The sequence below is a fragment of the Erithacus rubecula genome (assembly GCF_903797595.1).
Source record: "Erithacus rubecula genome assembly, chromosome: 6".
In the NCBI taxonomy this organism is placed as follows: Eukaryota; Metazoa; Chordata; class Aves; order Passeriformes; family Muscicapidae; genus Erithacus; species Erithacus rubecula.
The window spans coordinates 10,491,136-10,508,809 of record NC_136688.1 but is presented as its reverse complement, the minus strand read 5'-3'; the positions used below and the strand labels follow the sequence as shown (position 1 = coordinate 10,508,809).

Here is a 17,674-nt window from a genome sequence, read left to right as displayed (position 1 = left end):
CCCAGCTGTGCTCCTGTCCCCAGCCGTCCTCCCGCCGCAGCCACACGTGGCAGGGGGGTGACACGTCCTCATCGTGTGACCCCCGTGGGGTATCAGATTCCTCATCGCCTCCACACCCACGTCCTCCCTCTGTCACCTCTGTCACCTCCCGGGGTGCCCAGGGTCACCCCCAGCTGCCGCCTTTAGCGGGTCCGGTGTCCCCGGGTGTCCCAGGTGAAGGGGCGGCTCCACCTCGTCCCTCCCCTCGGCGCCTTCCTTGTGCCCGTCACTGGGGATTAGCGCAGGGACAGCCCCGGGCTTGGGGACAGGCACAGGGGACAGGGCCACCCGCCACCTCGCCTGGATGTAGGAGGCCTGGCCGAGCGGCGAGGACCGAGGGTGACATCCCCCATCCCTGCGGTGGGCGAGGACGGGAACCCCCCCGCGCCCCCCCGGCCTTTGGGGGCACCATGAAGGACCGGCTGGAGCAGCTCAAGGCGGTGAGGGACCCCCGGCGTGGGGAGGGGACAGGGGACACTGCCAAGGCGTCCCTCAGGAAAAGGGTGACACCGGGATGGGGGTCCCCGAGACCCCACCCCATGGTGGGCGGGAGCATCACGGGGAGAGGGGACCCCAAAAACCAAGTCGGTGGAAGATGGGGATGTCGCGGGGTGGATGTCACCGAAATGCCATCCCACGGTGCGTGGGGGCGTCACAGGGATGGGGGGAGCTCAGACCCCATCTCATGGTGGACTGGGATCTTGGGGACACCCCAATCCATGGTGGGCGGGACACAGCGGGATGGATGGCACGGAGACCCCACCCCGCTGCGCGTGGGGATGTCGCGGGGGTCACCCCACGGCAGATGGGGGACACGGGGTTATCGGGTGGGAAGGACTGGGGGGGGTCATCCCCGTGCGGTTTGGGGGGGGACAGTGGGTGTTTTGAGTGACGTGACCCCCCCCTTGTCGAGTCCTGTCCCCCCACGCCGTGGGGTGCAATGGGGGGACACCAGCCCCCACCTGGCCTGTGAGGGGAGCCCATCCCACGCGGGATGGCCGTGGGTTTGGAGTGCCCGTACCCCATTCTGCACCCCACACTTCCCCAGCTTCCCGCCACCAGCGCCACTTCCTTCTCCCTTTTCCTGCTCCCCCGTGGGGCCCCAGTTCCCCCCAATCCTTTGGGGCTCCCCCTGCTCCCCAGCATCTCTCCCCACGGATCCTGGGGGTCCCAGCAGGCCCCCAACTCGCGGCCGGGCCCCTGGCCGTGGCAGGGAGGCTTGGCAGGGATTTACCGGGATTATGGAGCCATCAGATAAAGCCCTCAGGAGGGAGTGAAGGGATTAATTTTATTTTTACTCTGGCAGAAGGAGGAGGGGGGTGGGGGTCCCAGTCTGGGGTCCATCCCCCTCTCCACAACACCCCAACAACACCCCCGGGGTGCTGGTGGAGCTGAGGGGCAGAAGGGAGACAGAAGGGCTGAGACTGAGTTTTGGAAAGGCCTGGATTTAGGAGCACATAGGTGGGGGCCTGGGCATGACACCAGGGTGAGGGGCACCAGCCACCTTCCTGCCCCCCAGCACTGCCCCAGACCTGCTGTGGGACCACGGTTTGGGACACAAACCCTGTCCCATCCCATCGCTGTCCCTGTTCCCTCCTTCTGGCCAAGCCCAGCAATCCCTTAATTCCCAGCCACGTGTGGCCAGATGTGAGCTGGGCTCGGCCCCCCCGGCTCTTCCCCGCTGCAGATGTTCCCCCCTGTGCCACCACATCCCCATGGCTACTCCCCCCCGTGTCCCTGTCAGCCCTGGGGGGGGCCTGGGAGGCTCTGACCGGGCAGGGGGTCCCCCCTGAGCGCTGTGTCCCAACAGAAGCAGGATGCAGATGACGAGGAGGAACTGGAGATCGCCGTGGACAACACGGCGTTCATGGATGAGTTCTTCTCAGAGGTGAGGGAGGGCTGGGAGCGGGGCTGGGGGGCGTAGGGCTGCCTCCTAAGCCCCCCAAAATCCTCCCGGGCGTGCCCAGATTGAGGAGACCCGGCAGAACATCGACAAGATCTCAGAGAATGTGGAGGAAGCCAAGAAGCTCTACAGCATAATCCTCTCAGCCCCCATCCCAGAGCAGAGTGAGTGCTGTCACAGTGTCCCCACAGCCTCCCCTGGTCATGGGGACCCTCCCTGGGGGCATTCCCATGGTGGCTCACAGCCATGATCCCACAGAGACCAAAGATGACCTGGAGCAGTTGACAGCAGAGATCAAGAAAATGGCCAACAGTGTCCGTAACAAGCTGAAGAGTGAGTGGCCCTGTCCCCACCGCCGTGTCACCGGTGTCCCTGTCCCCCTGGGCCTCTGGGATCATGGGGGCTGGCAATGGGGAAGGTTTCTGATGGGTTCTGTCTCTCTCCAGGTATGGAGAGGAACATTGAGCAGGACGAGGCACGATCCTCCGCTGACCTCCGGATACGCAAGTCCCAGGTGAGCTCTGGTCCACGGTGTCCCCAGGTCCCACTCTGTCCCCCATAGGCTGGGGATGTGGCATGTCCAGGAGTCCCCAAGTGTCCCAGCTCCATCCCCAGCAGCACCCTGTGATCCCAGGCATTGTGTTCCTCTGCCTTGTCCCCAACACTCTGTTCTGTCGCCCTGTGCTGGGACATGCTACATCCAAGGTCCCCTGGGTTTAATGGCACTGTCCCCACTCCCAGCATATTGCCCTGTCCATCCTGGGATCAGGATCATGCCATGCTCAGAGTGTCACTGATCTGACTTCCTGTCCCCATCCCCAACACCTTATCTTGTTCCCTGGGCAGTGTCACACCTCTGTCCTCGCTCCTGTCCCCTGTGAAAATGGCCCGTGGGGGTTTGCCATGCCTGGGATGTTCCATGTCCCTGTCCCCTGTGAAAATGGCCCATGGGGATATGCCATGCCCAAGGTGCTCCATGTCCCCGTCCCCAGGTCGAGTTCCCTGGGGTCACACCATGCCCTGGGGTGTCCCCATCCCAAAGTCCCTGTCTCATCCCCATCCTCATGTCCCTGTCCCTGTCCCCAGCACTCAGTCCTGTCCCGCAAGTTCATGGATAGGGGTCACACCATGGGGTGTGACCATGGGGTCACACCATGCCCTGGGGTGTCCCGATCCCAAAGTCCCTGTCTCATCCCCATCCTCATGTCCCTTTCCCTGTCCCCAGCACTCGGTCCTGTCCCGCAAGTTCGTGGACGTCATGACCAAGTACAACGAGGCGCAGGTGGATTTCCGGGAGCGGAGCAAGGGCCGGATCCAGCGCCAGCTGGAAATCAGTGCGTGACCGAGCCCCAGGGTGGGGTGGGTGTGGCCTGGGCACCAAACCCCACCTCTTTCCCAAAGTGGGAGGAGCCCACAAACACAGACCCCTCCCATTTGACCAAGTTTGGATAAGTGCCTTACCCCAAACTGGGCGGGGCCTGTTCTCACCCCTCCCCACGTGCCCGCAGCCGGCAAGAACACCACGGACGAGGAGCTGGAGGAGATGCTGGAGAGTGGGAACCCCTCCATCTTCACCTCGGGGGTGAGCCCTGACACAAGGGGACGACAGGGGACAGGGGGTGTGTGACAGGGCCGGGCCTCCCCGCTGACACTGTCCTGTCCCCGCAGATCATGGACTCGCAGATCTCGAAGCAGGCTCTGAGCGAGATCGAGGGGCGGCACAAGGACATCGTGCGCCTGGAGAGCAGCATCAAGGAGCTCCACGACATGTTCGTGGACATCGCCATGCTGGTGGAGAATCAGGTACGGGCACGTGCAGGGACCCGGCATGGGGACAGGCAGGGACAAGCAGGGACCTGGGTACGGGGTCACAGGGATGAGCAGGGACTTACATCTGGGGACCTGAGCAAAGGGTGACCACGGACAAGCAGGGACCCGAGTGTGGGGTCACAGGGACCTGCACAGGGGGATCCAGGCATGGAGTGATATGGGCTGGGATAGTGACCACTGTACGTGTTCCCATGGAGCCACCCACCAGCCCATGGTGGCCTGGAGGGGACGCAGGAGTGTGTCCCCCCCTGTGGTGGTGCTGTCCCCTCTCTCAGCCCCTCTCTGTCCCCCCATGCCACGCGAGGAGCCGCCATGTGTCCCAGGGATGGGTGAGTACCTGCATGTGTGGGTGTGCCACGTGCTGTGGGGCTGTGTCACCGTGTCCCCACCAACCCTGTCCCTTCTCCCCCAGGGTGGGCTGATGGATAACGCGGAGCTGAGCACACGGAGCAGAGCATGGAGATGATCTGGTTCCAGGGCCAGACATGCCAGGTGGGTGGGTGCCAGCACCCTGGGGTGCTCTCAGTGTCCCCCCCTCTCTCTGTGTCCCCTGGGTGCTCCCTAGGGAGCCATGATTGACCGCATAGAGAACAACATGGACCAGTCCGTCGGATTCGTGGAACGGGCCGTGGCCGACACTAAAAAGGCTGTGAAGTACCAAAGTGAGGCCAGGAGGGTGAGGCAGACCAACAGTCCCCACGTCCCCTCCATAGCCCCAGTGTCCCCTCTGTAGCCCCCGATGTCCCCTTTGTAGCCCCCAGCATCCTAGAATCCCCCTCTGGTCCTCATTGTGCCTTCACACCTTACAGTGTTCCCAGAACCTCCCCGTATCCTCCAGCAGCCCTGAAATCCCTTTATTTTCTTCAGTCACCTCCTGTCCCCTTCAGCCACCCCTCATATCCCCCAGGTGACCCAAATAACTCCCACCTGTCCCCAGTGATTCCATGGGAGCTCTGTCCCCCTCTGTCTCACTGCCACCCCTGAGCCCCCTCCCACCCTCTGGTGTGATGAGCTGGTGAGGACTCAGCCCCTCCTGCCCCATGCCCAGGGCTCTGCAGCACCTCTGACTCATCAGGGCCCCTCGGTGTCCCCTTGTCCTCCCCACACAGGACAGGTGTCACCACCCCCGACTTGCCCCTGTTCTCCCAGAAGCTGCTGATTTTGGTGGCAGTGGCCGTGCTCTTGCTGGGGACAGTTGCCCTGATCATTGGACTCTCGGTGGGGCTGAACATGAAATAGCCCCTGGGGCGGGAGTCTGTAAGTGCTGGGGGGCAGGGGACCCCCACTGAGGGGACACAGAGCCCTGGGGGATCCCAATGTCACCTCCTGCTTGGGGGCTCTAGTGCTTTGGGATTTGGGACTGTTACGGGGCTGGGGGTGCAGGATTCTGGGTTTGGGGATCTCAGGTCTGCGGTGCTGGGGGCGTTCTTTGAGGGGCTGCAGTGTTTGGGGTCTGCAATGTTTGGGGGCCTGTGGTGCTCTGGAGTCTGTTTTTTTGGGATCTGCAGTGCTCAGGCATCTGTGATGGTCAGGGGGTCTCGTGCTCAGGGGTCTGTGCTGTTTGGGGTCTGCATTTTTTGGGGTTTGCAGTGCTTGAGGGTCTGTGTTGCTCGAGGGTCTGCATTTCTCGGGGATCCGCGTTGCTCCAGGCTCTGGATTTTGTCTCTTCCCCACATCCATCTCTGCCATCCCCGCTCTCTCCTTCCTGCTGCAGTCCCCATCCCCTTCCCACCCGGCGCCTCCAGCTCCCTTTTCCCTCGTCCAGACGCTCCCGACCATCCCAGCGATGTCACTCCCGGCGGGATCCTCCCCGGCACTGATCCTGGACCCCTCCTCTCCCTGCTCCTCCCGGACCTGCTGCTCCCAGCCCTCCGTGTCCCGGTTACCCCCGCGGGCTCCAGCACCGCTGCCTTTCCCGCCCGTCCTGCCGCTCCCTGGGATCTGTCCCTCATGTCTCCACGGAAGGGGACAGGACTCACTGCTGCCTCAGCCCCAGCGCGGGGTGACAAGGACACAAATCCCGGGGCTGGACGCTCACCCGCGCGGGCATCCCGGTGGAATGAGGGCGGGGATACGGACAGGACAAGGGGTTTGGTGGCACCAGCGTGGTTTGTTGTCACCGTGTTGTGACAGATGGAGCTGTCGGGGTGCCTGTCCCCTCTTGGCTTCGATGTCGGGGCGGGAGGATGTGTCGATCACGGATATTTAACTCCCGTTGTAATAAAATTCCGCTGATCCTGCCCTGCGCCTCCTCTCGGTGCTGGCACCGGGAGCACCCGAAGCCACCGGCTCGGCTCTCGGTGTCCGGGGATTTGGGGGCTGGACCGGCCCCGTTTCCCGGTGCTGTAGGACACGAGGGGGAAGCGCGGGGCTGGGGACACTCCCAAATCCCGGGCCCTTCCGGACTGCCCCCCCCCCAAGTTTTTGGGTAAGTCACAGTGCTTGGTCACCTGTCCCAGGGCACGCTGGCACTGTCACCTCCCTGTGCTACACAGAACCAGCTCACACCGGCCCTGTCACCTTTCCTGTCCCTTCCCCAGCCCCTGTCCTTGTTGTCCCCCTCCCCAGTCCCATCCTTATCCTCTGTCTCACTCCCCAGCCCATTCCCTGTCCCTGTCCCCCTCCCCAGCTGTGTCCCTGCCTCACACTCCCTGTCCCCCCGAGCAGAAGAAGATCTTGATCATGGTGTGCTGCATCATCCTCGTCATCATCCTGGCATCCAGCATCGCGAGCATCTTTGCCTGAGGCCCCCACCCGCTGCCCTACAGGTGACAAGGACAGGGCTGGGGGTGGCACAAGGGGTCCCTGGTAACCCCCCAATCCCAGGGAGCGGGTTTGGATTCACCCAGAATGTCCCCAGGCTGCCACGCTGGGGAGGGAGGGGGATGGTGGCAGCACTGGAAGCCACGTCCCCTTCCTGAGTGTCACCTCCTCTTCCTCCCGGTCACAGGTGGCCTTTCCCCCTCCTGCCCCCCTGCCCGGATGATCCATTGGAGAGACCCCGGCCAAGCCCTGCTTCCCGGAGCCCCGAGGACATCCCACGTGTTCCTGGAGGAGTGGAGCCCGCCCACAGCACTCCCTGCTCCCCTCCCAGCGCCAAGCTCCTCCCGCTCCTCCTCCACTCGGGTGACAGTCGGTGGCCGCTGTGACCAGCAGCCCCTCCTCGGCGCACGGAGCGGCCGGAGGGGCCGTGTCCCTCTCGGGGGAGGGGATACAGGGCTCTGAGGAGCCTCTTCCTGTGCTTGGAGCTCCTTGGATGTGCAGCCACCCATGCTGGAGCCTTCCTCCTCAATAAAGAGCTCACCCACACTCTGCCTCCTGGCTCTAATCTGACCCATGGATCCCTCAGGATTCTCCCAGTTCTGAAATCCACTTCAGGATAGAGAGCCACGTGCTTCAAACCCCGATCCGTTTATCCCCCAGCTCCCTATTTCCAGTTCCAACCCCCACCTTGGCATAAAGATCCCAAACCCTGACCCATGTATCCCTCAGGATGCTCCCAGCCCAAAAGCCACTCTAGGCTCTCGCGGAAAAGTTTAATTCCAAAAGGAAACCAATCCAGCTGCTCCTCACACTCTGTGCTTCAGGAAAAATTTGCCCCAGTAGCGTCCCTTGAGCTGCAAGTCGTAGGGGCTCAGGTACTTCCTCATCCCCAACATGTTGGAGGTCACCACACGCTCGAAAGTCCAGGGGTTCTGGTTGTTCAGCCTCTTCTCCTCCTCCTCCCGCCGCATCTCCTGCAGGCTCTCCCGGCTGACGGGCACGGCCGGGAAGGGCAGTTTCTGGGCCACGCGGGCCAGGAAGGGGCGGACCTCCCCGAACTCGCAGCGCCCGCCCACCTCCACCACCAGCCTGCCGCTCTTCACCGGCGTCACGTAGCGGTCGATGGGGCCCTTCCCGCCCCCCATGCGGTGCCCCAGGCTTTTCCGCGTCACCGCCTTGGAGGGGGCGGGCACGCGCCACACGGCGAACATCTTTTTGGGATCCATGCTGCGGCCGATGGTCAGGCGGATCATCTCGAAGTGGCCCCAGTGCAGGTACCCCCCGCCCAAAGCCTGCGGGGGGACAGGGTGGGACAGCTCAGGGACACGGAGATGGAGGGGCCCGCGTCCTGCCTGGGAACAGGGACACGCAATCCCAGCCTCTGGAATCCTCCCTCCCAATCCGTTCGCTGCCTGTTCCCGCTCACCAGGATCCCGTACTGCCCCTCGGTGAAGTCAGTGGCCACCTGGGACGGGCCGCGGATGTCACGGAGCTGCCGGGGCTCCCGCCGGACCTTGGGCACCGCCGGCACCTTGTCCATGAACTTCAGCTTCGGCTTCTCCGGGATGGTGATCCCTGCCGGGGAACACCAGCATCAGGATCACCGGCATCTCCGGGAACAGGCTGGGGAGTGCCCCCGCCACCCCTGGCGGGGTTCTCCCGCCGTCCGTCCCCCTCACCGCTGTAATCCGGGGGCAGCGCCAGCTTCTTGAGCCCCGCCCGGGGAACCGCGACGCCGCCGGGACCTGCGGGACAGAGCGGGGGGTGACGGCTGTGGGCACGGGGCCGGGAGGGGAGGAGGGGCCCGCGGACCTCCCCTTCCCGGTCTCAAGATCCCCCCAAGCCACCCCAGCCCAGCCGGGAGTCCCACCAAGCCCTCGGTACCTTCCCGGTGTCAGTCCTTCCAGCGCCCGCCAGAGACCCCCCCCCGCCCCCACGAGCCCCGGGCGCCCGGGAAGGTCCCCTCGGCCTTCTGAACCCCCCACAAGGCACAGGCGGCCCCTCGGAGCGCGGCCAAGCCCCCTCTGACCTCCCCCGGGCCGGAGCGGCCCCGGGAGCCGCCATCGCCACATCGCCGGGACGCGCCGGAAGTGCCGCAAGGGCGCCGCCATTGGTCCGTCCCCAAACGCGCCCCGCCCGGGGTCCGGCCGGGAAACGCGGCGGGAACATTAGTTCCGGAGGGAAGCGTCGCGCATCCCGTTCCCTCCCCGGTACCGGGCGGGAATCTCCCGAGGGTCCCTCAGAAGGTGTTAGAAGTGTCCTGGATGGGCTCCCAGCCTTTGTGCTGAGCCGGTGCACTGGGTTCACGGGGATAGGTTTCATATTCTTCCCAGTAGCTGGGTTTGGATTCGGGATGGGCTGCCTGGGGCCGTGACGTCACAAAAGGGGTAAGCGCTGGGGTGCGGCGGGGCTGTGACGTCACACAGGTGTCCCACCCGCAGCGCTGTGACATCAGCACTGTGTCCCTGCAGGACACGTGCCGCCACCCGCTGGCTCCCAGTGCGGCCACCATGGGACATGGATGAAGCCATGAGTTTCCTGCTCCCCACGCTCGTCCTGCTGGTGGCCAGTACGGCCGCCCTGCTGGCCACCCGCGTTTGGAAGGCGCGGAGGCGCCTCGGGAGCCAGGCCGGGGGGTCCCGGCGCGGCCGAGCGGCCCCGGGGGCTGAGGAGAGCCCTCGGCAGGGCCCGGCCGGCCCCGGGAGCCCCCCGTACATCCCGTGCGGCTGCGGGCCCGGCTGCGCCCCCTGCGCCGCGGCGGCCCGGGAGCTGCAGGAGCTGCTGACGCCGCTGTGGCCCGGGCTGTCCCTCCCGCGGGACGCGGGGATGTGGCAGCTCCTGTGGGAGGACCTGGAGCAGCTGCTGGAGCGAGAGCACCTGCCCTGCTGTGCCTCCTCCTGCTCCTCCAGCTCCTGTGGGAGCCCCCAGCCTCCCCAGAGCCGCAGTGAGAGCTGCCAGGCTCCGGATGGAGAAGAGCCCGTGGACAGATCTCACTGCTCCCTTGGCGTGAGGAGGAGCCGCTCATCCCTGAGGATGCACGTGTCCAAGAAGAGCCTGGAAGTGAAGCTGCCAGTGCCGCCTGTTGCAGTGAGGAGTTCCCAGCAGCAGCAGGAAGCGTTCCCAGCGTCACCCCCTTCCTCCGAGAGCCTCCTGTGCTCCGAGAGCCTCAGCGGGAGCTGCCAGACTCCATCTCCGGATGGAGAAGATGCCATGGACAACTCCACGTGCTCCTCCGGATCTGCGGATATCAGCGGAGCCCGCTCAGCCCTGAGGATGCACGTGGCCAAGAAGAGCCTGGAAGTCAAACTGGGAGCCCAGCCTGCTCCAGTGAGGAATTCCCATCGGCAAGTGGCACGGCAGGAACTGTCCTGGAGCCCCCGGTGGGCAACCCGCAGCTGCCACGGCACGGCAGTGCAGCCAAAGGCCAGCGTCCTGCGCTGCGAGTCGGAGAAGATCCGCCAGAGGCAGAGGGAGTTGGAGTTCCCCCATCTCCGGGGAGCTCCTCCAAGCCAGATGAGGCTCCTATTGGCAGCTCAGATACTTCTGAGGATGCTCTGTTTTAAATGAATGGACATTTCCCCAGAAAACTGAATTTGGGCTGGGAGGCAGTTCCTTTCTTCCCAATAGCTGGGTTTGGATTCAGGATGGGAATGCTGTGGATCACACACGGGTGCTTTGTTTGCCCTCCTCAGCGACTTTGCAGTGTCCCATGGGACAATCCATGTTTCCAGGTGGGGATGAGTGTCCAGGGTCAAATCCCTGGGAGGTTCTGGAAAGGAGCCCCAGATGGGTGCAAGGGGTGGGCCCGCCCCACCCAGCTTCCAATCGGGAAGCCCATGGCCACCACCCTCCTCCCGGATGTAATGCCATTGTTGGGCGAGGTCCTCTCCCTTTTTCCATCCCTGTCCCGATGGAGGCTCCCAGGGGAATGTGCATTGGGCTGTTCCTTGCAGCCCCAGCCTCTGTGCAGGCTGCTCTGGGTGTTTGGGGGATCTGGTTGTGCTCCCTGGGGAGAAGGACAGGGCAGTGACCCCCCCGGCTGTGGGTGACCTGGCAGGGATGGACACCACCTGCAGCACCCCTTCCTGAGCTGTGGGGCCACCCTGGAGGTAAGGAATGGAGACACCATGTGTCCCTGGAGGCGATGGGTGTAGGGTGGCAGTGAGGGGACCCTGCCAGCTCCATGGGTTTTCTGCCACCTGCTCTGAGCTGGGTGACACCCTCAGCCCCAATTCCACTCCTTCCCACAGCTCCTCCTGGATGCCATCCAGCAAGGGAATGTCCTCCACTTGGCCACAGGGCTCGTGGCTGTGGCATTCCTCCCTGTGGAATGTTACTGCTCTAGGGAAATGGGGAGTCCTTCCCAGAGCCCCAGATTCCCCTCGGGATCCACGGCTCTGAGTCCCCCGTGACCTGTGAACCCCATGAGGGGATCTCTCCAGGAGGGACTCCAAGCGTGGGGGTGTTGGCCAGATCAGGATGGAGTACAGTGGTGTCCTCCATGAATTTTGGGGTGCAGGATGGTATAATTTGCCACCCTCATTCCCGGGCTGTTCATTATTCCCTGATTTCAGGTTTAATCCTCTGCCTGGAGCTCTTGGTTCCTTCTCCTCGGGGCTGGACACCCTAAAAATGGGAAACGAAGAGTTTGGGGGGAAGTGTGGGGGATCCCCTCTACTCTTCCCTCCCTGCAACAGGGAAGAGATCCAGGATATTCAGGCCCACGCCTTCCCGAGGAAGGAGATCCAGGGGAAATCGTGCCTGGGCAGTGCCCAGCTCCGCTTCTGGGTCCCGCCCCCCCCGCCCGTGCCCCCCGCTCTGCGGGGAGGAGCCGCAGGAGCCTAATGGCCCTTGATGGATTTTTCTTCCAGGAATTCGCTGCGGGGTGGTTTTGTTTTGGTTTCTTTCTTTTATTTTATTTTCTTTTTTTCATTTATTTTCTCTCTCTTTTTTTTTTTTTTTTTTTTTTTTTTTTTTTTTTTTTTTTTTTTTTTTTTTTTTTTTTTTTCCTTTCTGCGCTCCTGTAAACACGCCGTGGAGCGGGAATGGGGGGGGGGCACACGCAGCCTGAGGGGGCTTTCGGGGGAGCTCTAGCACCCCTATTTCCTTAACTCCCTTGCGTGTGGGTTTGGGATGAGCAGCTCTTCCCGGCGGGAACACGGTGTCCTGTAGCCCTGCCGGGAATGGGGGGAGGGGGGTGTCAACGTTGGGAATTTCCCCCGTCCCACAGAGCCATCCCCATGGAGCATCTTCCCACCCTACGGAGCATCTTCCTAGCCCCGCGCAGCCCCACCTCCCGCCCTTCCCCAGGTTTTGGGGGTCTGTCCCCTCCATCCCCCCGTGTCCCCCGTGGGCTGGGCGGTGCCCCGGGGGGGGGATGCCGCAGCCGCTGACGTCACGGGGCTCAGCCAATGGGCGCGGGCTGTGGCGGGGTGGGGCGGGGGCGGCCCCGGTGGGGACCGGGGCTGCTCCGGGGGGTCCCGGTGCCCCCCGCTCTCCTCATGCAGGGCATGGGGAGCCTCCGGCTGGGCAGCCGCGCCGTCATGTACACGGCGGAGACCCTCCCCAAGGGCAAGAACCGCGTCATGGGGGTGAGTTTTGGGGGGGTCTGGGGGAGAAACCCTTGGAAAATCCTCCTTTAGCCCATTCCCGGGGGATTCCTGGTGAACCCTCAGGGGATGCTGTGTCTCTGGAGGGGCGCTGGGATTAAGACATCGCCCATTCCCAGAGTGGCTCTGTGGGCGGGGGGGCCGAGTTGACCCCAGTCCCACCCATCCCACGCTTCCAGACTATCCAGATTATGACGGGATTCCTGCACATCGGCTTCGGGATCGTCCTGACCACGCTCACCAATGTCTACACCTCTGTCTTCGTCATCGGAGAGATCCCCTTCCTGGGCGGCGTGTCGGTGCGTGCTGAGGGGCTGGGAAGAGATTCCCACCGGGAAAAGATGCCCAGTGGGGAGGGATACCCACCGGGAAAAATTGCCTCGGGGGGCGGCATGCCCAGCAGGAATGGAATCTCTCCAGGGAACAATGCCCACAGGGAAGGGAATCCTGCTGGGGGGGATGCCAGCAGGTGGGACACCCATTGGAAGGGATGCTCCCTGGGAATGATGCACCTGCAGCTCCCAGCTGGAAACAAGGGCAGGGGGGTCATGGTGTCCCCTGTGCCCTGTTAGTGCCACCTCTGGGCAGGTTTGGGGTGCCCTCAGTGCCAGCTGAGCCCCGTCTCTCCCCCTGCAGTTCATCATCTCCGGGTGCCTCTCCATCGGCGCCGAGAAGAGCCCCACGGAATGCGCGGTGAGTTTTCCTGGGAGCACACTGGGAATGATTCCATGGGGTGGGTGGGGTGTCCCTTTGGGGTTTTGGGGGGGGTCTGCCACCCCCCCAAAGCCCCCTGGGTGCCCGCAGGTGAAGGGCAGCCAGACCATGAACGTCATCAGTGCCATCTTTGCACTCCTGGGAATCGTGGCCTTCATCGTGGACCTGAACCTCAACGGGCTCTACCGCTCCAGCTACTACACTGATCTCGTCCTGGTAAAATCCCACTTGGTGGAATTCCTGCCCCTGGGAACCCCCCAGGCCTTTTCCACAACCCTCAGGGGGTGTTGTGCCTTTTCCCAAATCCCTGTTGGAGTGGCGGTTTCTCCTCTGCCGGTACGACCTATTTTAGGCTGGTACCTCGGGAGATGAATCACCCCTGGAAGTATCCATGAGCCATAAAAACGGCGGGATGGAGGGCTTGGAGTGAGGCCTTGGAGCTGGGGATGCAGAGGGAGAGGAAGGGGGAGCCACAGAATGCTGCCCTGTGTGGGATTCCTCCTCCTGGGTACTGCTGGGGGGGGTACTGATGGGGTTTTCCCCATCCTGGAGCTCGCAGGGAATGGGATTTCCATCGTGCTGCTCACCTTCACCATCCTGGAATTCTGCATCGCCGTGGCCACAGCCAATTTCTGGTGCCGGGCCACCCGCCTCAGCTCCAACGAGGTAGGATGAGGGGGTGGCGGGGATGGACCCCAAAAACTGCCTCCCATGATCCCAGTGTCTCCCATGATCCTGATGTTTCCCAGGCCATGCTGATTGTCCCCAGTGCCACCCGCGTGGATCTGGCCGTGCCACCGGCGGAGCTGCCTCAGCCTCCCAGCTACAGTGAGGTGATCCAAGGAATAGCCTGGAAAGGAGCAGAATCAGCACTGGGGTGGCTCCTGGGATGACAGTCCCCATCCTGCTGCCATCAGTGTCCCCTCCCTGGGAAAACATCCCACCCCAATCCCCAGAGAGCATCCCGGAAAAAAAGTCCCACTCCAATCCCCAGGGAGCATCCCGGAGTATCCACTCATCTGCTCTGTGAATGGGGAGCAGATCCCAAACCCCTGTGGGTGGGGGGTGCTGGGGGGATCCCCCCTAATCCTGCCCTCTTCCAAAACACCTCCTGGTCTCTTTGCAGCTGGCTGCTCCTGAAGTCTGACACCGAGGATGTCGCTATGGGATCCTGCCTCCATCACTCCTAAATCCCAGGGCTATAGCATCCTTCTCCCACTGTGCTGCCAGCTGGGATGTGCTGGTCCTCCCCCAAAAGCCAGGGACACCCCCAAATCCCCTGCCTCTGTGCCCTTGTCTGTTGGGCTCCACTTGCTGGCTTCTGTGGGAAGGGGCTTCTCCAGGGGGAAATCTTGGGCAATTCCTGCCTGTAAATCCCTGGTGGGATGCTGGGGTTTGCTCATGTTTGGGTCCAGGAATTCCTGGTGGTCTGGTGGTTTGGAGTGACCCCAACATGTGCCGGGAACCGGGCGGGTCACCGGAGCATCTACCTCGGCTCGTCCCCTCTTGGCTTCCTTTTATCTTGGGAATAAATGCTCTCTCCAGGCTTGTGTCTCCTGAATTTGGGGATTTTCAGCGTGGGAGCTACACTTCCCCCTCACAGAGCTGCTGTCCCTCAGAAAAGAGGCTCATCCTGCCTGATTTAGGGATACCTGCTCTCTCCTTAGGGGAATTCTGCCCCCCTGAACTCCTAGTACCTACTTGCTTTCCCTGAGAGGAATTCTGCTCCCCTAAAACCCCTGGCTCCTCAAAACTCCTGATACCTGCTCCCCTGAGGGAGTTCTGCTCCTCAAAACCCCTCTCCTGAGGGAATTCAACCCTCCTAAACCCCAGTACCTGATTCTCAGGGAATTCTGTCCCCATAAGCCCCTCAATACCTGCTCACCCGAGGGAATTCTACCCCTCTAATCCCCTCTCCTGCTGGAATTCCACCCTCTAAACTAGGGTACCTGGTCTCCCGAGGGAATTCTGCTCCCAAGCCCCCCCCCCCCCCGCCCACATTCCAGCACGGCTCCGCTATATTTAGCTGGGCGGGAGCAGCCGGACAGCCGCCGGCAGTACCGGTGACGCCAGCACATCCCGGCTCTGCCGCCACCGGAGAAGCTGCCCCGGGGCAGGAGCGGCTCCGTGGGGTGACATGGGGACACCAGTGCCATGTGCTCCCTGTTCCCACAATCCCGGGTAGCGAGAATGGAGGTGAGGGGTGCTCCCACACCTTATCCGTGCAGCAATTTCTAAAAAAAATCCTTATTTTCAGGGGAGGAAAAGGGCTCTGGGATCATTTTGAACAGGACCAGGTTTGTCAGCTCTTGACAAGCTCGTTTATGGCTCCACCTTTAATTATCCTGCGTCCGTGGAAATGCTGGTGGATTTAACGGAGTGGGGGTGAGCATCCAATGGCATCAAGTTATTTGAGGAGCATCCCAAGTTAATGGAAATGGAAAGGTGGGATGGAGGTGAGGAAAGAGGCCCCAGTGCTGTTTTTCCAAGGGGTGGGAATATCCTAGTGAGTCCCCAGCAGCCTGTGGGAGGATCTCTTAATTTTTAGGGACAGGAGCCATCCTGAACTTCCCCTCCAGTGCCAGGGTGGGATCAGTGACCTTGAACATTCCTGTGCAAGGAATTTCTTGTTCATAACCTGTTTCCTTGAAGATTCCCTTAGGTTTTGGGGTGACTTACATGTTTTCCTCCTCCTATCCACACTCTCTGACAATGCTCTGGCTGCTCAGCCAAAGCCTCATGGATTATTCACTCCCTGTCAGTTATTTCTGTTCCTGGCTCTGAAAAAATAATGAGCCTGATCAGTAGGAAAAGCCCCAGGGATTTTGGGAGCAGGATGAACAGGCTGCCTCTGCTCATCCCGTGGCCACAGCCCATTACAGCTCTGGCTCCTCACCTGTGGCTCTGGAACATCCCAACCTCTCCCGACTCCGTGGGGAGCTCCGTGAAGCCATCCTGCCTCCCATCCAAGCTCTGTGTTTTCCAAGTGTGGTGGTTTCACGGGAAAGAGGCTTCCCCTCCTCCTCCACTGGCATCAGGGTCTGTTTCAATGGAGTACCCCAGTGTTTAGATGTGGCTTTCCCTGAAAATGCTGGAGTAAGTGCTTAAGGCTCTATGGGAATGAGGGTCTTTTTAATATGTTCTTATTTTTAGGTGGGAATTTGCAGCCCTGGAGGGGAATGGGAACTTCCAGGAGTTGGGAATAGCACGTGACAGGGACTACAGAGTTTTGTGTCCCTGCTGGTGATGATCCCTTAGGAAAACCAAAACCCTTGGAGGAGCTGTAAAGGGGAACTGTGAGATGGACTGGGGTGTCCCAATGGCTCTTTCCCTTGGGAAGAGATGGACCTTGGAGGCTCTTCCAGCACCAAAAGGTGCCCCAGGAGAGCTGGAGAGGGACTTTGGAAAAGGGCTTGGAGTGCCACGACAAGGGGGAATGGCTTCCCACTGCCAGAGGGTGGGCTTAGATAGAATATTGGGAAGAAATTCTTCCCTCTGATGGTGGTGAGGCACTGGAATGGATTTCCCAGGCAAGCTGTGGCTGCCCCATCCCTGGAAGTGTTTAAGGTCCCATTCCAGGATTGCTAGTGGAAGTCGATGCCAGTCAAGCCTTGGAGGAGTAATGGAACTTCTCTGCAGCCTCAGGAGTTTTCCTGGGAATGAGCAGATCAAAGGATGGAATGCCACATGCAGGGGTTGATGGACACATCTGGGACAGGGTTTGGGAGTGATGTCCCAAATGCCAGGTGTGGATCACCCCAGCAGGCAGCACTGCCCCTCCAACCTCCTGCCTGCTCCCAGCTCTGGATTCCCAAATCCAGCGTGGACACAGGGATGTTTAAAGCCAAAAAACCTGAAAGCTTTCCCAGAAAACATGACTTTCCTTCTGGAATCAGTATGGAAAGAGCCCTGTGGGAAGCAGAAACACCTGGAAGCAAAGCAAAATGTTGACTTTTGGTATTTTTATGGGGATATAAAGTTTGTCCCAGGAAGCAGCAAGTTTCTTTGGAGAGCTTTTCTCCATCGTAATCTATTTTCTTTGGAAAAAATCTCACGGATTTTGGGGTTGGAAAAATAATTTTGGTTCCACCAGGCTCATAAATTTTGTCCTGTGCTGGTGGGAGGGAATTTGGGAGGGTCTCGCTGATCCCCCCTGAGCATCCAGCCAGGCTTCTCCCATCCAAAACTTGTCCTAGAAAATAGGAAAATGAACATTAAAATCCAAGGAATGTGTTGTATATATCTACAAAGCCAAAAATTCCTGCAAAGAAAAGGTTGGAAAGCTCCACCACCCAGCCTTGCTGCTTCCCTGCATCTGCTTCAAAGTTTCACCTCCTCTGGAATCCGTTTCCAGAACAAATCCTGACATCCTACCTTGGGCTCCTGCCATCCCCAGCTGCACCTGGGTTTATTTAGGAAGGGGGAAAGTGCTTTTTCTATGGATAACCCGCTTGGAAAGTGGGGTTTTGGGGGCTGAGGGCAGTCATGGCTGTTTCTGGCGGCAAGGCTGGAACTTCAGGAATGCTGTAGGAATCTGGAAAGGCGGATTTGGGAGGAAATCCACCGTGTAGGGTGGCTTTGGCTGGGAATGTGAGCCGTGGATAATGGTGGATAGCCGGGAGGATACCCTGGCTGCCTGAAGGCTAAAGAGGGGATCCCAGAATTTCCACGGGGGCTCAAGTGTTCCTTCCCGGGGCTGGAACAAGATCCCTGGGATTGTTAGGATTGGAGTGTTGAGAAGGATGAGGCACTAGCAGGAATTAAAGGCTCTGAGGCATCAGGAATGTGATGAAGAGGCTGAATCTCATCCATGTCC

General features: G+C 61.1%; 4 protein-coding genes across 9 annotated transcripts; 3 read left to right on the top strand and 1 right to left on the bottom strand.

Annotated features, from left to right (window-relative positions):
• Nucleotides 1–61: 61 nt before the first annotated feature.
• On the top strand, nt 62–7,234 carry STX3 (syntaxin 3). Of its 2 annotated transcripts, none has more exons than XM_079308317.1 (11): nt 62–479; nt 1,850–1,927; nt 2,007–2,106; nt 2,201–2,275; nt 2,389–2,456; nt 3,168–3,276; nt 3,451–3,524; nt 3,611–3,745; nt 4,338–4,448; nt 6,440–6,540; nt 6,723–7,234. In XM_079308317.1, the coding sequence occupies exons 1-10, from the start codon at nt 450–452 to the stop codon at nt 6,515–6,517; spliced, it is 858 nt and encodes a 285-aa protein (XP_079164443.1). In that variant the 5' UTR covers nt 62–449; the 3' UTR covers nt 6,518–6,540; nt 6,723–7,234. The 2 variants fall into 2 exon arrangements, with proteins under 2 accessions (XP_079164443.1, XP_079164442.1); XM_079308316.1 differs by lacking the exons at nt 6,440–6,540; nt 6,723–7,234 and adding exons at nt 4,922–5,029; nt 5,538–5,743 and having other exon boundaries at nt 65–479.
• Nucleotides 7,235–7,294: 60 nt separating this feature from the next.
• Nucleotides 7,295–8,692, bottom strand: MRPL16 (mitochondrial ribosomal protein L16). Its single transcript, XM_079308318.1, has 4 exons — nt 8,565–8,692; nt 8,215–8,280; nt 7,962–8,110; nt 7,295–7,827 (listed from the first exon to the last, which is right to left on the bottom strand). Exons 1-4 carry the CDS (start codon nt 8,644–8,646, stop codon nt 7,342–7,344), a joined length of 783 nt encoding a protein of 260 aa, XP_079164444.1. The 5' UTR covers nt 8,647–8,692; the 3' UTR covers nt 7,295–7,341.
• A 17-nt stretch (nt 8,693–8,709) lies between these two features.
• On the top strand, nt 8,710–10,127 carry LOC306803208 (uncharacterized protein). 2 transcript variants are annotated; one of them, XM_079308315.1, is made up of 2 exons: nt 8,710–8,781; nt 9,007–10,127. In XM_079308315.1, the coding sequence occupies exon 2, from the start codon at nt 9,053–9,055 to the stop codon at nt 10,100–10,102; it is 1,050 nt and encodes a 349-aa protein (XP_079164441.1). In that variant the 5' UTR covers nt 8,710–8,781; nt 9,007–9,052; the 3' UTR covers nt 10,103–10,127. The 2 variants fall into 2 exon arrangements, with proteins under 2 accessions (XP_079164441.1, XP_079164440.1); XM_079308314.1 differs by having other exon boundaries at nt 8,753–8,922.
• Nucleotides 10,128–11,874: 1,747 nt separating this feature from the next.
• Nucleotides 11,875–14,398, top strand: LOC306803773 (membrane-spanning 4-domains subfamily A member 12-like). 4 transcript variants are annotated; one of them, XR_013774690.1, is made up of 7 exons: nt 11,875–12,126; nt 12,324–12,443; nt 12,781–12,837; nt 12,949–13,074; nt 13,418–13,524; nt 13,608–13,691; nt 13,985–14,040. XR_013774690.1 is itself a non-coding variant. In XM_079309585.1 (7 exons), exons 1-7 carry the CDS (start codon nt 11,947–11,949, stop codon nt 14,003–14,005), a joined length of 702 nt encoding a protein of 233 aa, XP_079165711.1. In that variant the 5' UTR covers nt 11,877–11,946; the 3' UTR covers nt 14,006–14,398. The 4 variants fall into 4 exon arrangements, 3 of the variants coding, with proteins under 3 accessions (XP_079165712.1, XP_079165713.1, XP_079165711.1); XM_079309585.1 differs by having other exon boundaries at nt 11,877–12,126; nt 13,411–13,524; nt 13,985–14,398; XM_079309586.1 differs by lacking the exon at nt 13,608–13,691 and having other exon boundaries at nt 13,985–14,398.
• The last annotated feature ends 3,276 nt before the right edge of the window (nt 14,399–17,674 follow it).

Excerpts from the sequence above, each read along its gene's own strand:
- STX3 (XM_079308316.1), top strand. The coding sequence starts at position 450 with ATGAAGGACCGGCTGGAGCAGCTCAAGGCG. Across the intron at positions 1,928-2,006 it reads TGGATGAGTTCTTCTCAGAG|ATTGAGGAGACCCGGCAGAA; the intron begins GTGAGGGAGGGC and ends GGGCGTGCCCAG. Across the intron at positions 2,276-2,388 it reads TGTCCGTAACAAGCTGAAGA|GTATGGAGAGGAACATTGAG; the intron begins GTGAGTGGCCCT and ends GTCTCTCTCCAG.
- LOC306803773 (XM_079309585.1), top strand. The coding sequence starts at position 11,947 with ATGGGCGCGGGCTGTGGCGGGGTGGGGCGGGGGCGGCCCCGGTGGGGA. Across the intron at positions 12,444-12,780 it reads CCTTCCTGGGCGGCGTGTCG|TTCATCATCTCCGGGTGCCT; the intron begins GTGCGTGCTGAG and ends CTCCCCCTGCAG. Across the intron at positions 13,692-13,984 it reads AGCCTCCCAGCTACAGTGAG|CTGGCTGCTCCTGAAGTCTG; the intron begins GTGATCCAAGGA and ends GTCTCTTTGCAG.
- MRPL16 (XM_079308318.1), bottom strand. The coding sequence starts at position 8,646 with ATGGCGGCGCCCTTGCGGCACTTCCGGCGCGTCCCGGCGATGTGGCGA. Across the intron at positions 8,111-8,214 it reads GCTGCCCCCGGATTACAGCG|GGATCACCATCCCGGAGAAG; the intron begins GTGAGGGGGACG and ends GTTCCCCGGCAG. Across the intron at positions 7,828-7,961 it reads AGGGGCAGTACGGGATCCTG|GCTTTGGGCGGGGGGTACCT; the intron begins GTGAGCGGGAAC and ends GTCCCCCCGCAG.
- LOC306803208 (XM_079308315.1), top strand. The coding sequence starts at position 9,053 with ATGGATGAAGCCATGAGTTTCCTGCTCCCCACGCTCGTCCTGCTGGTG.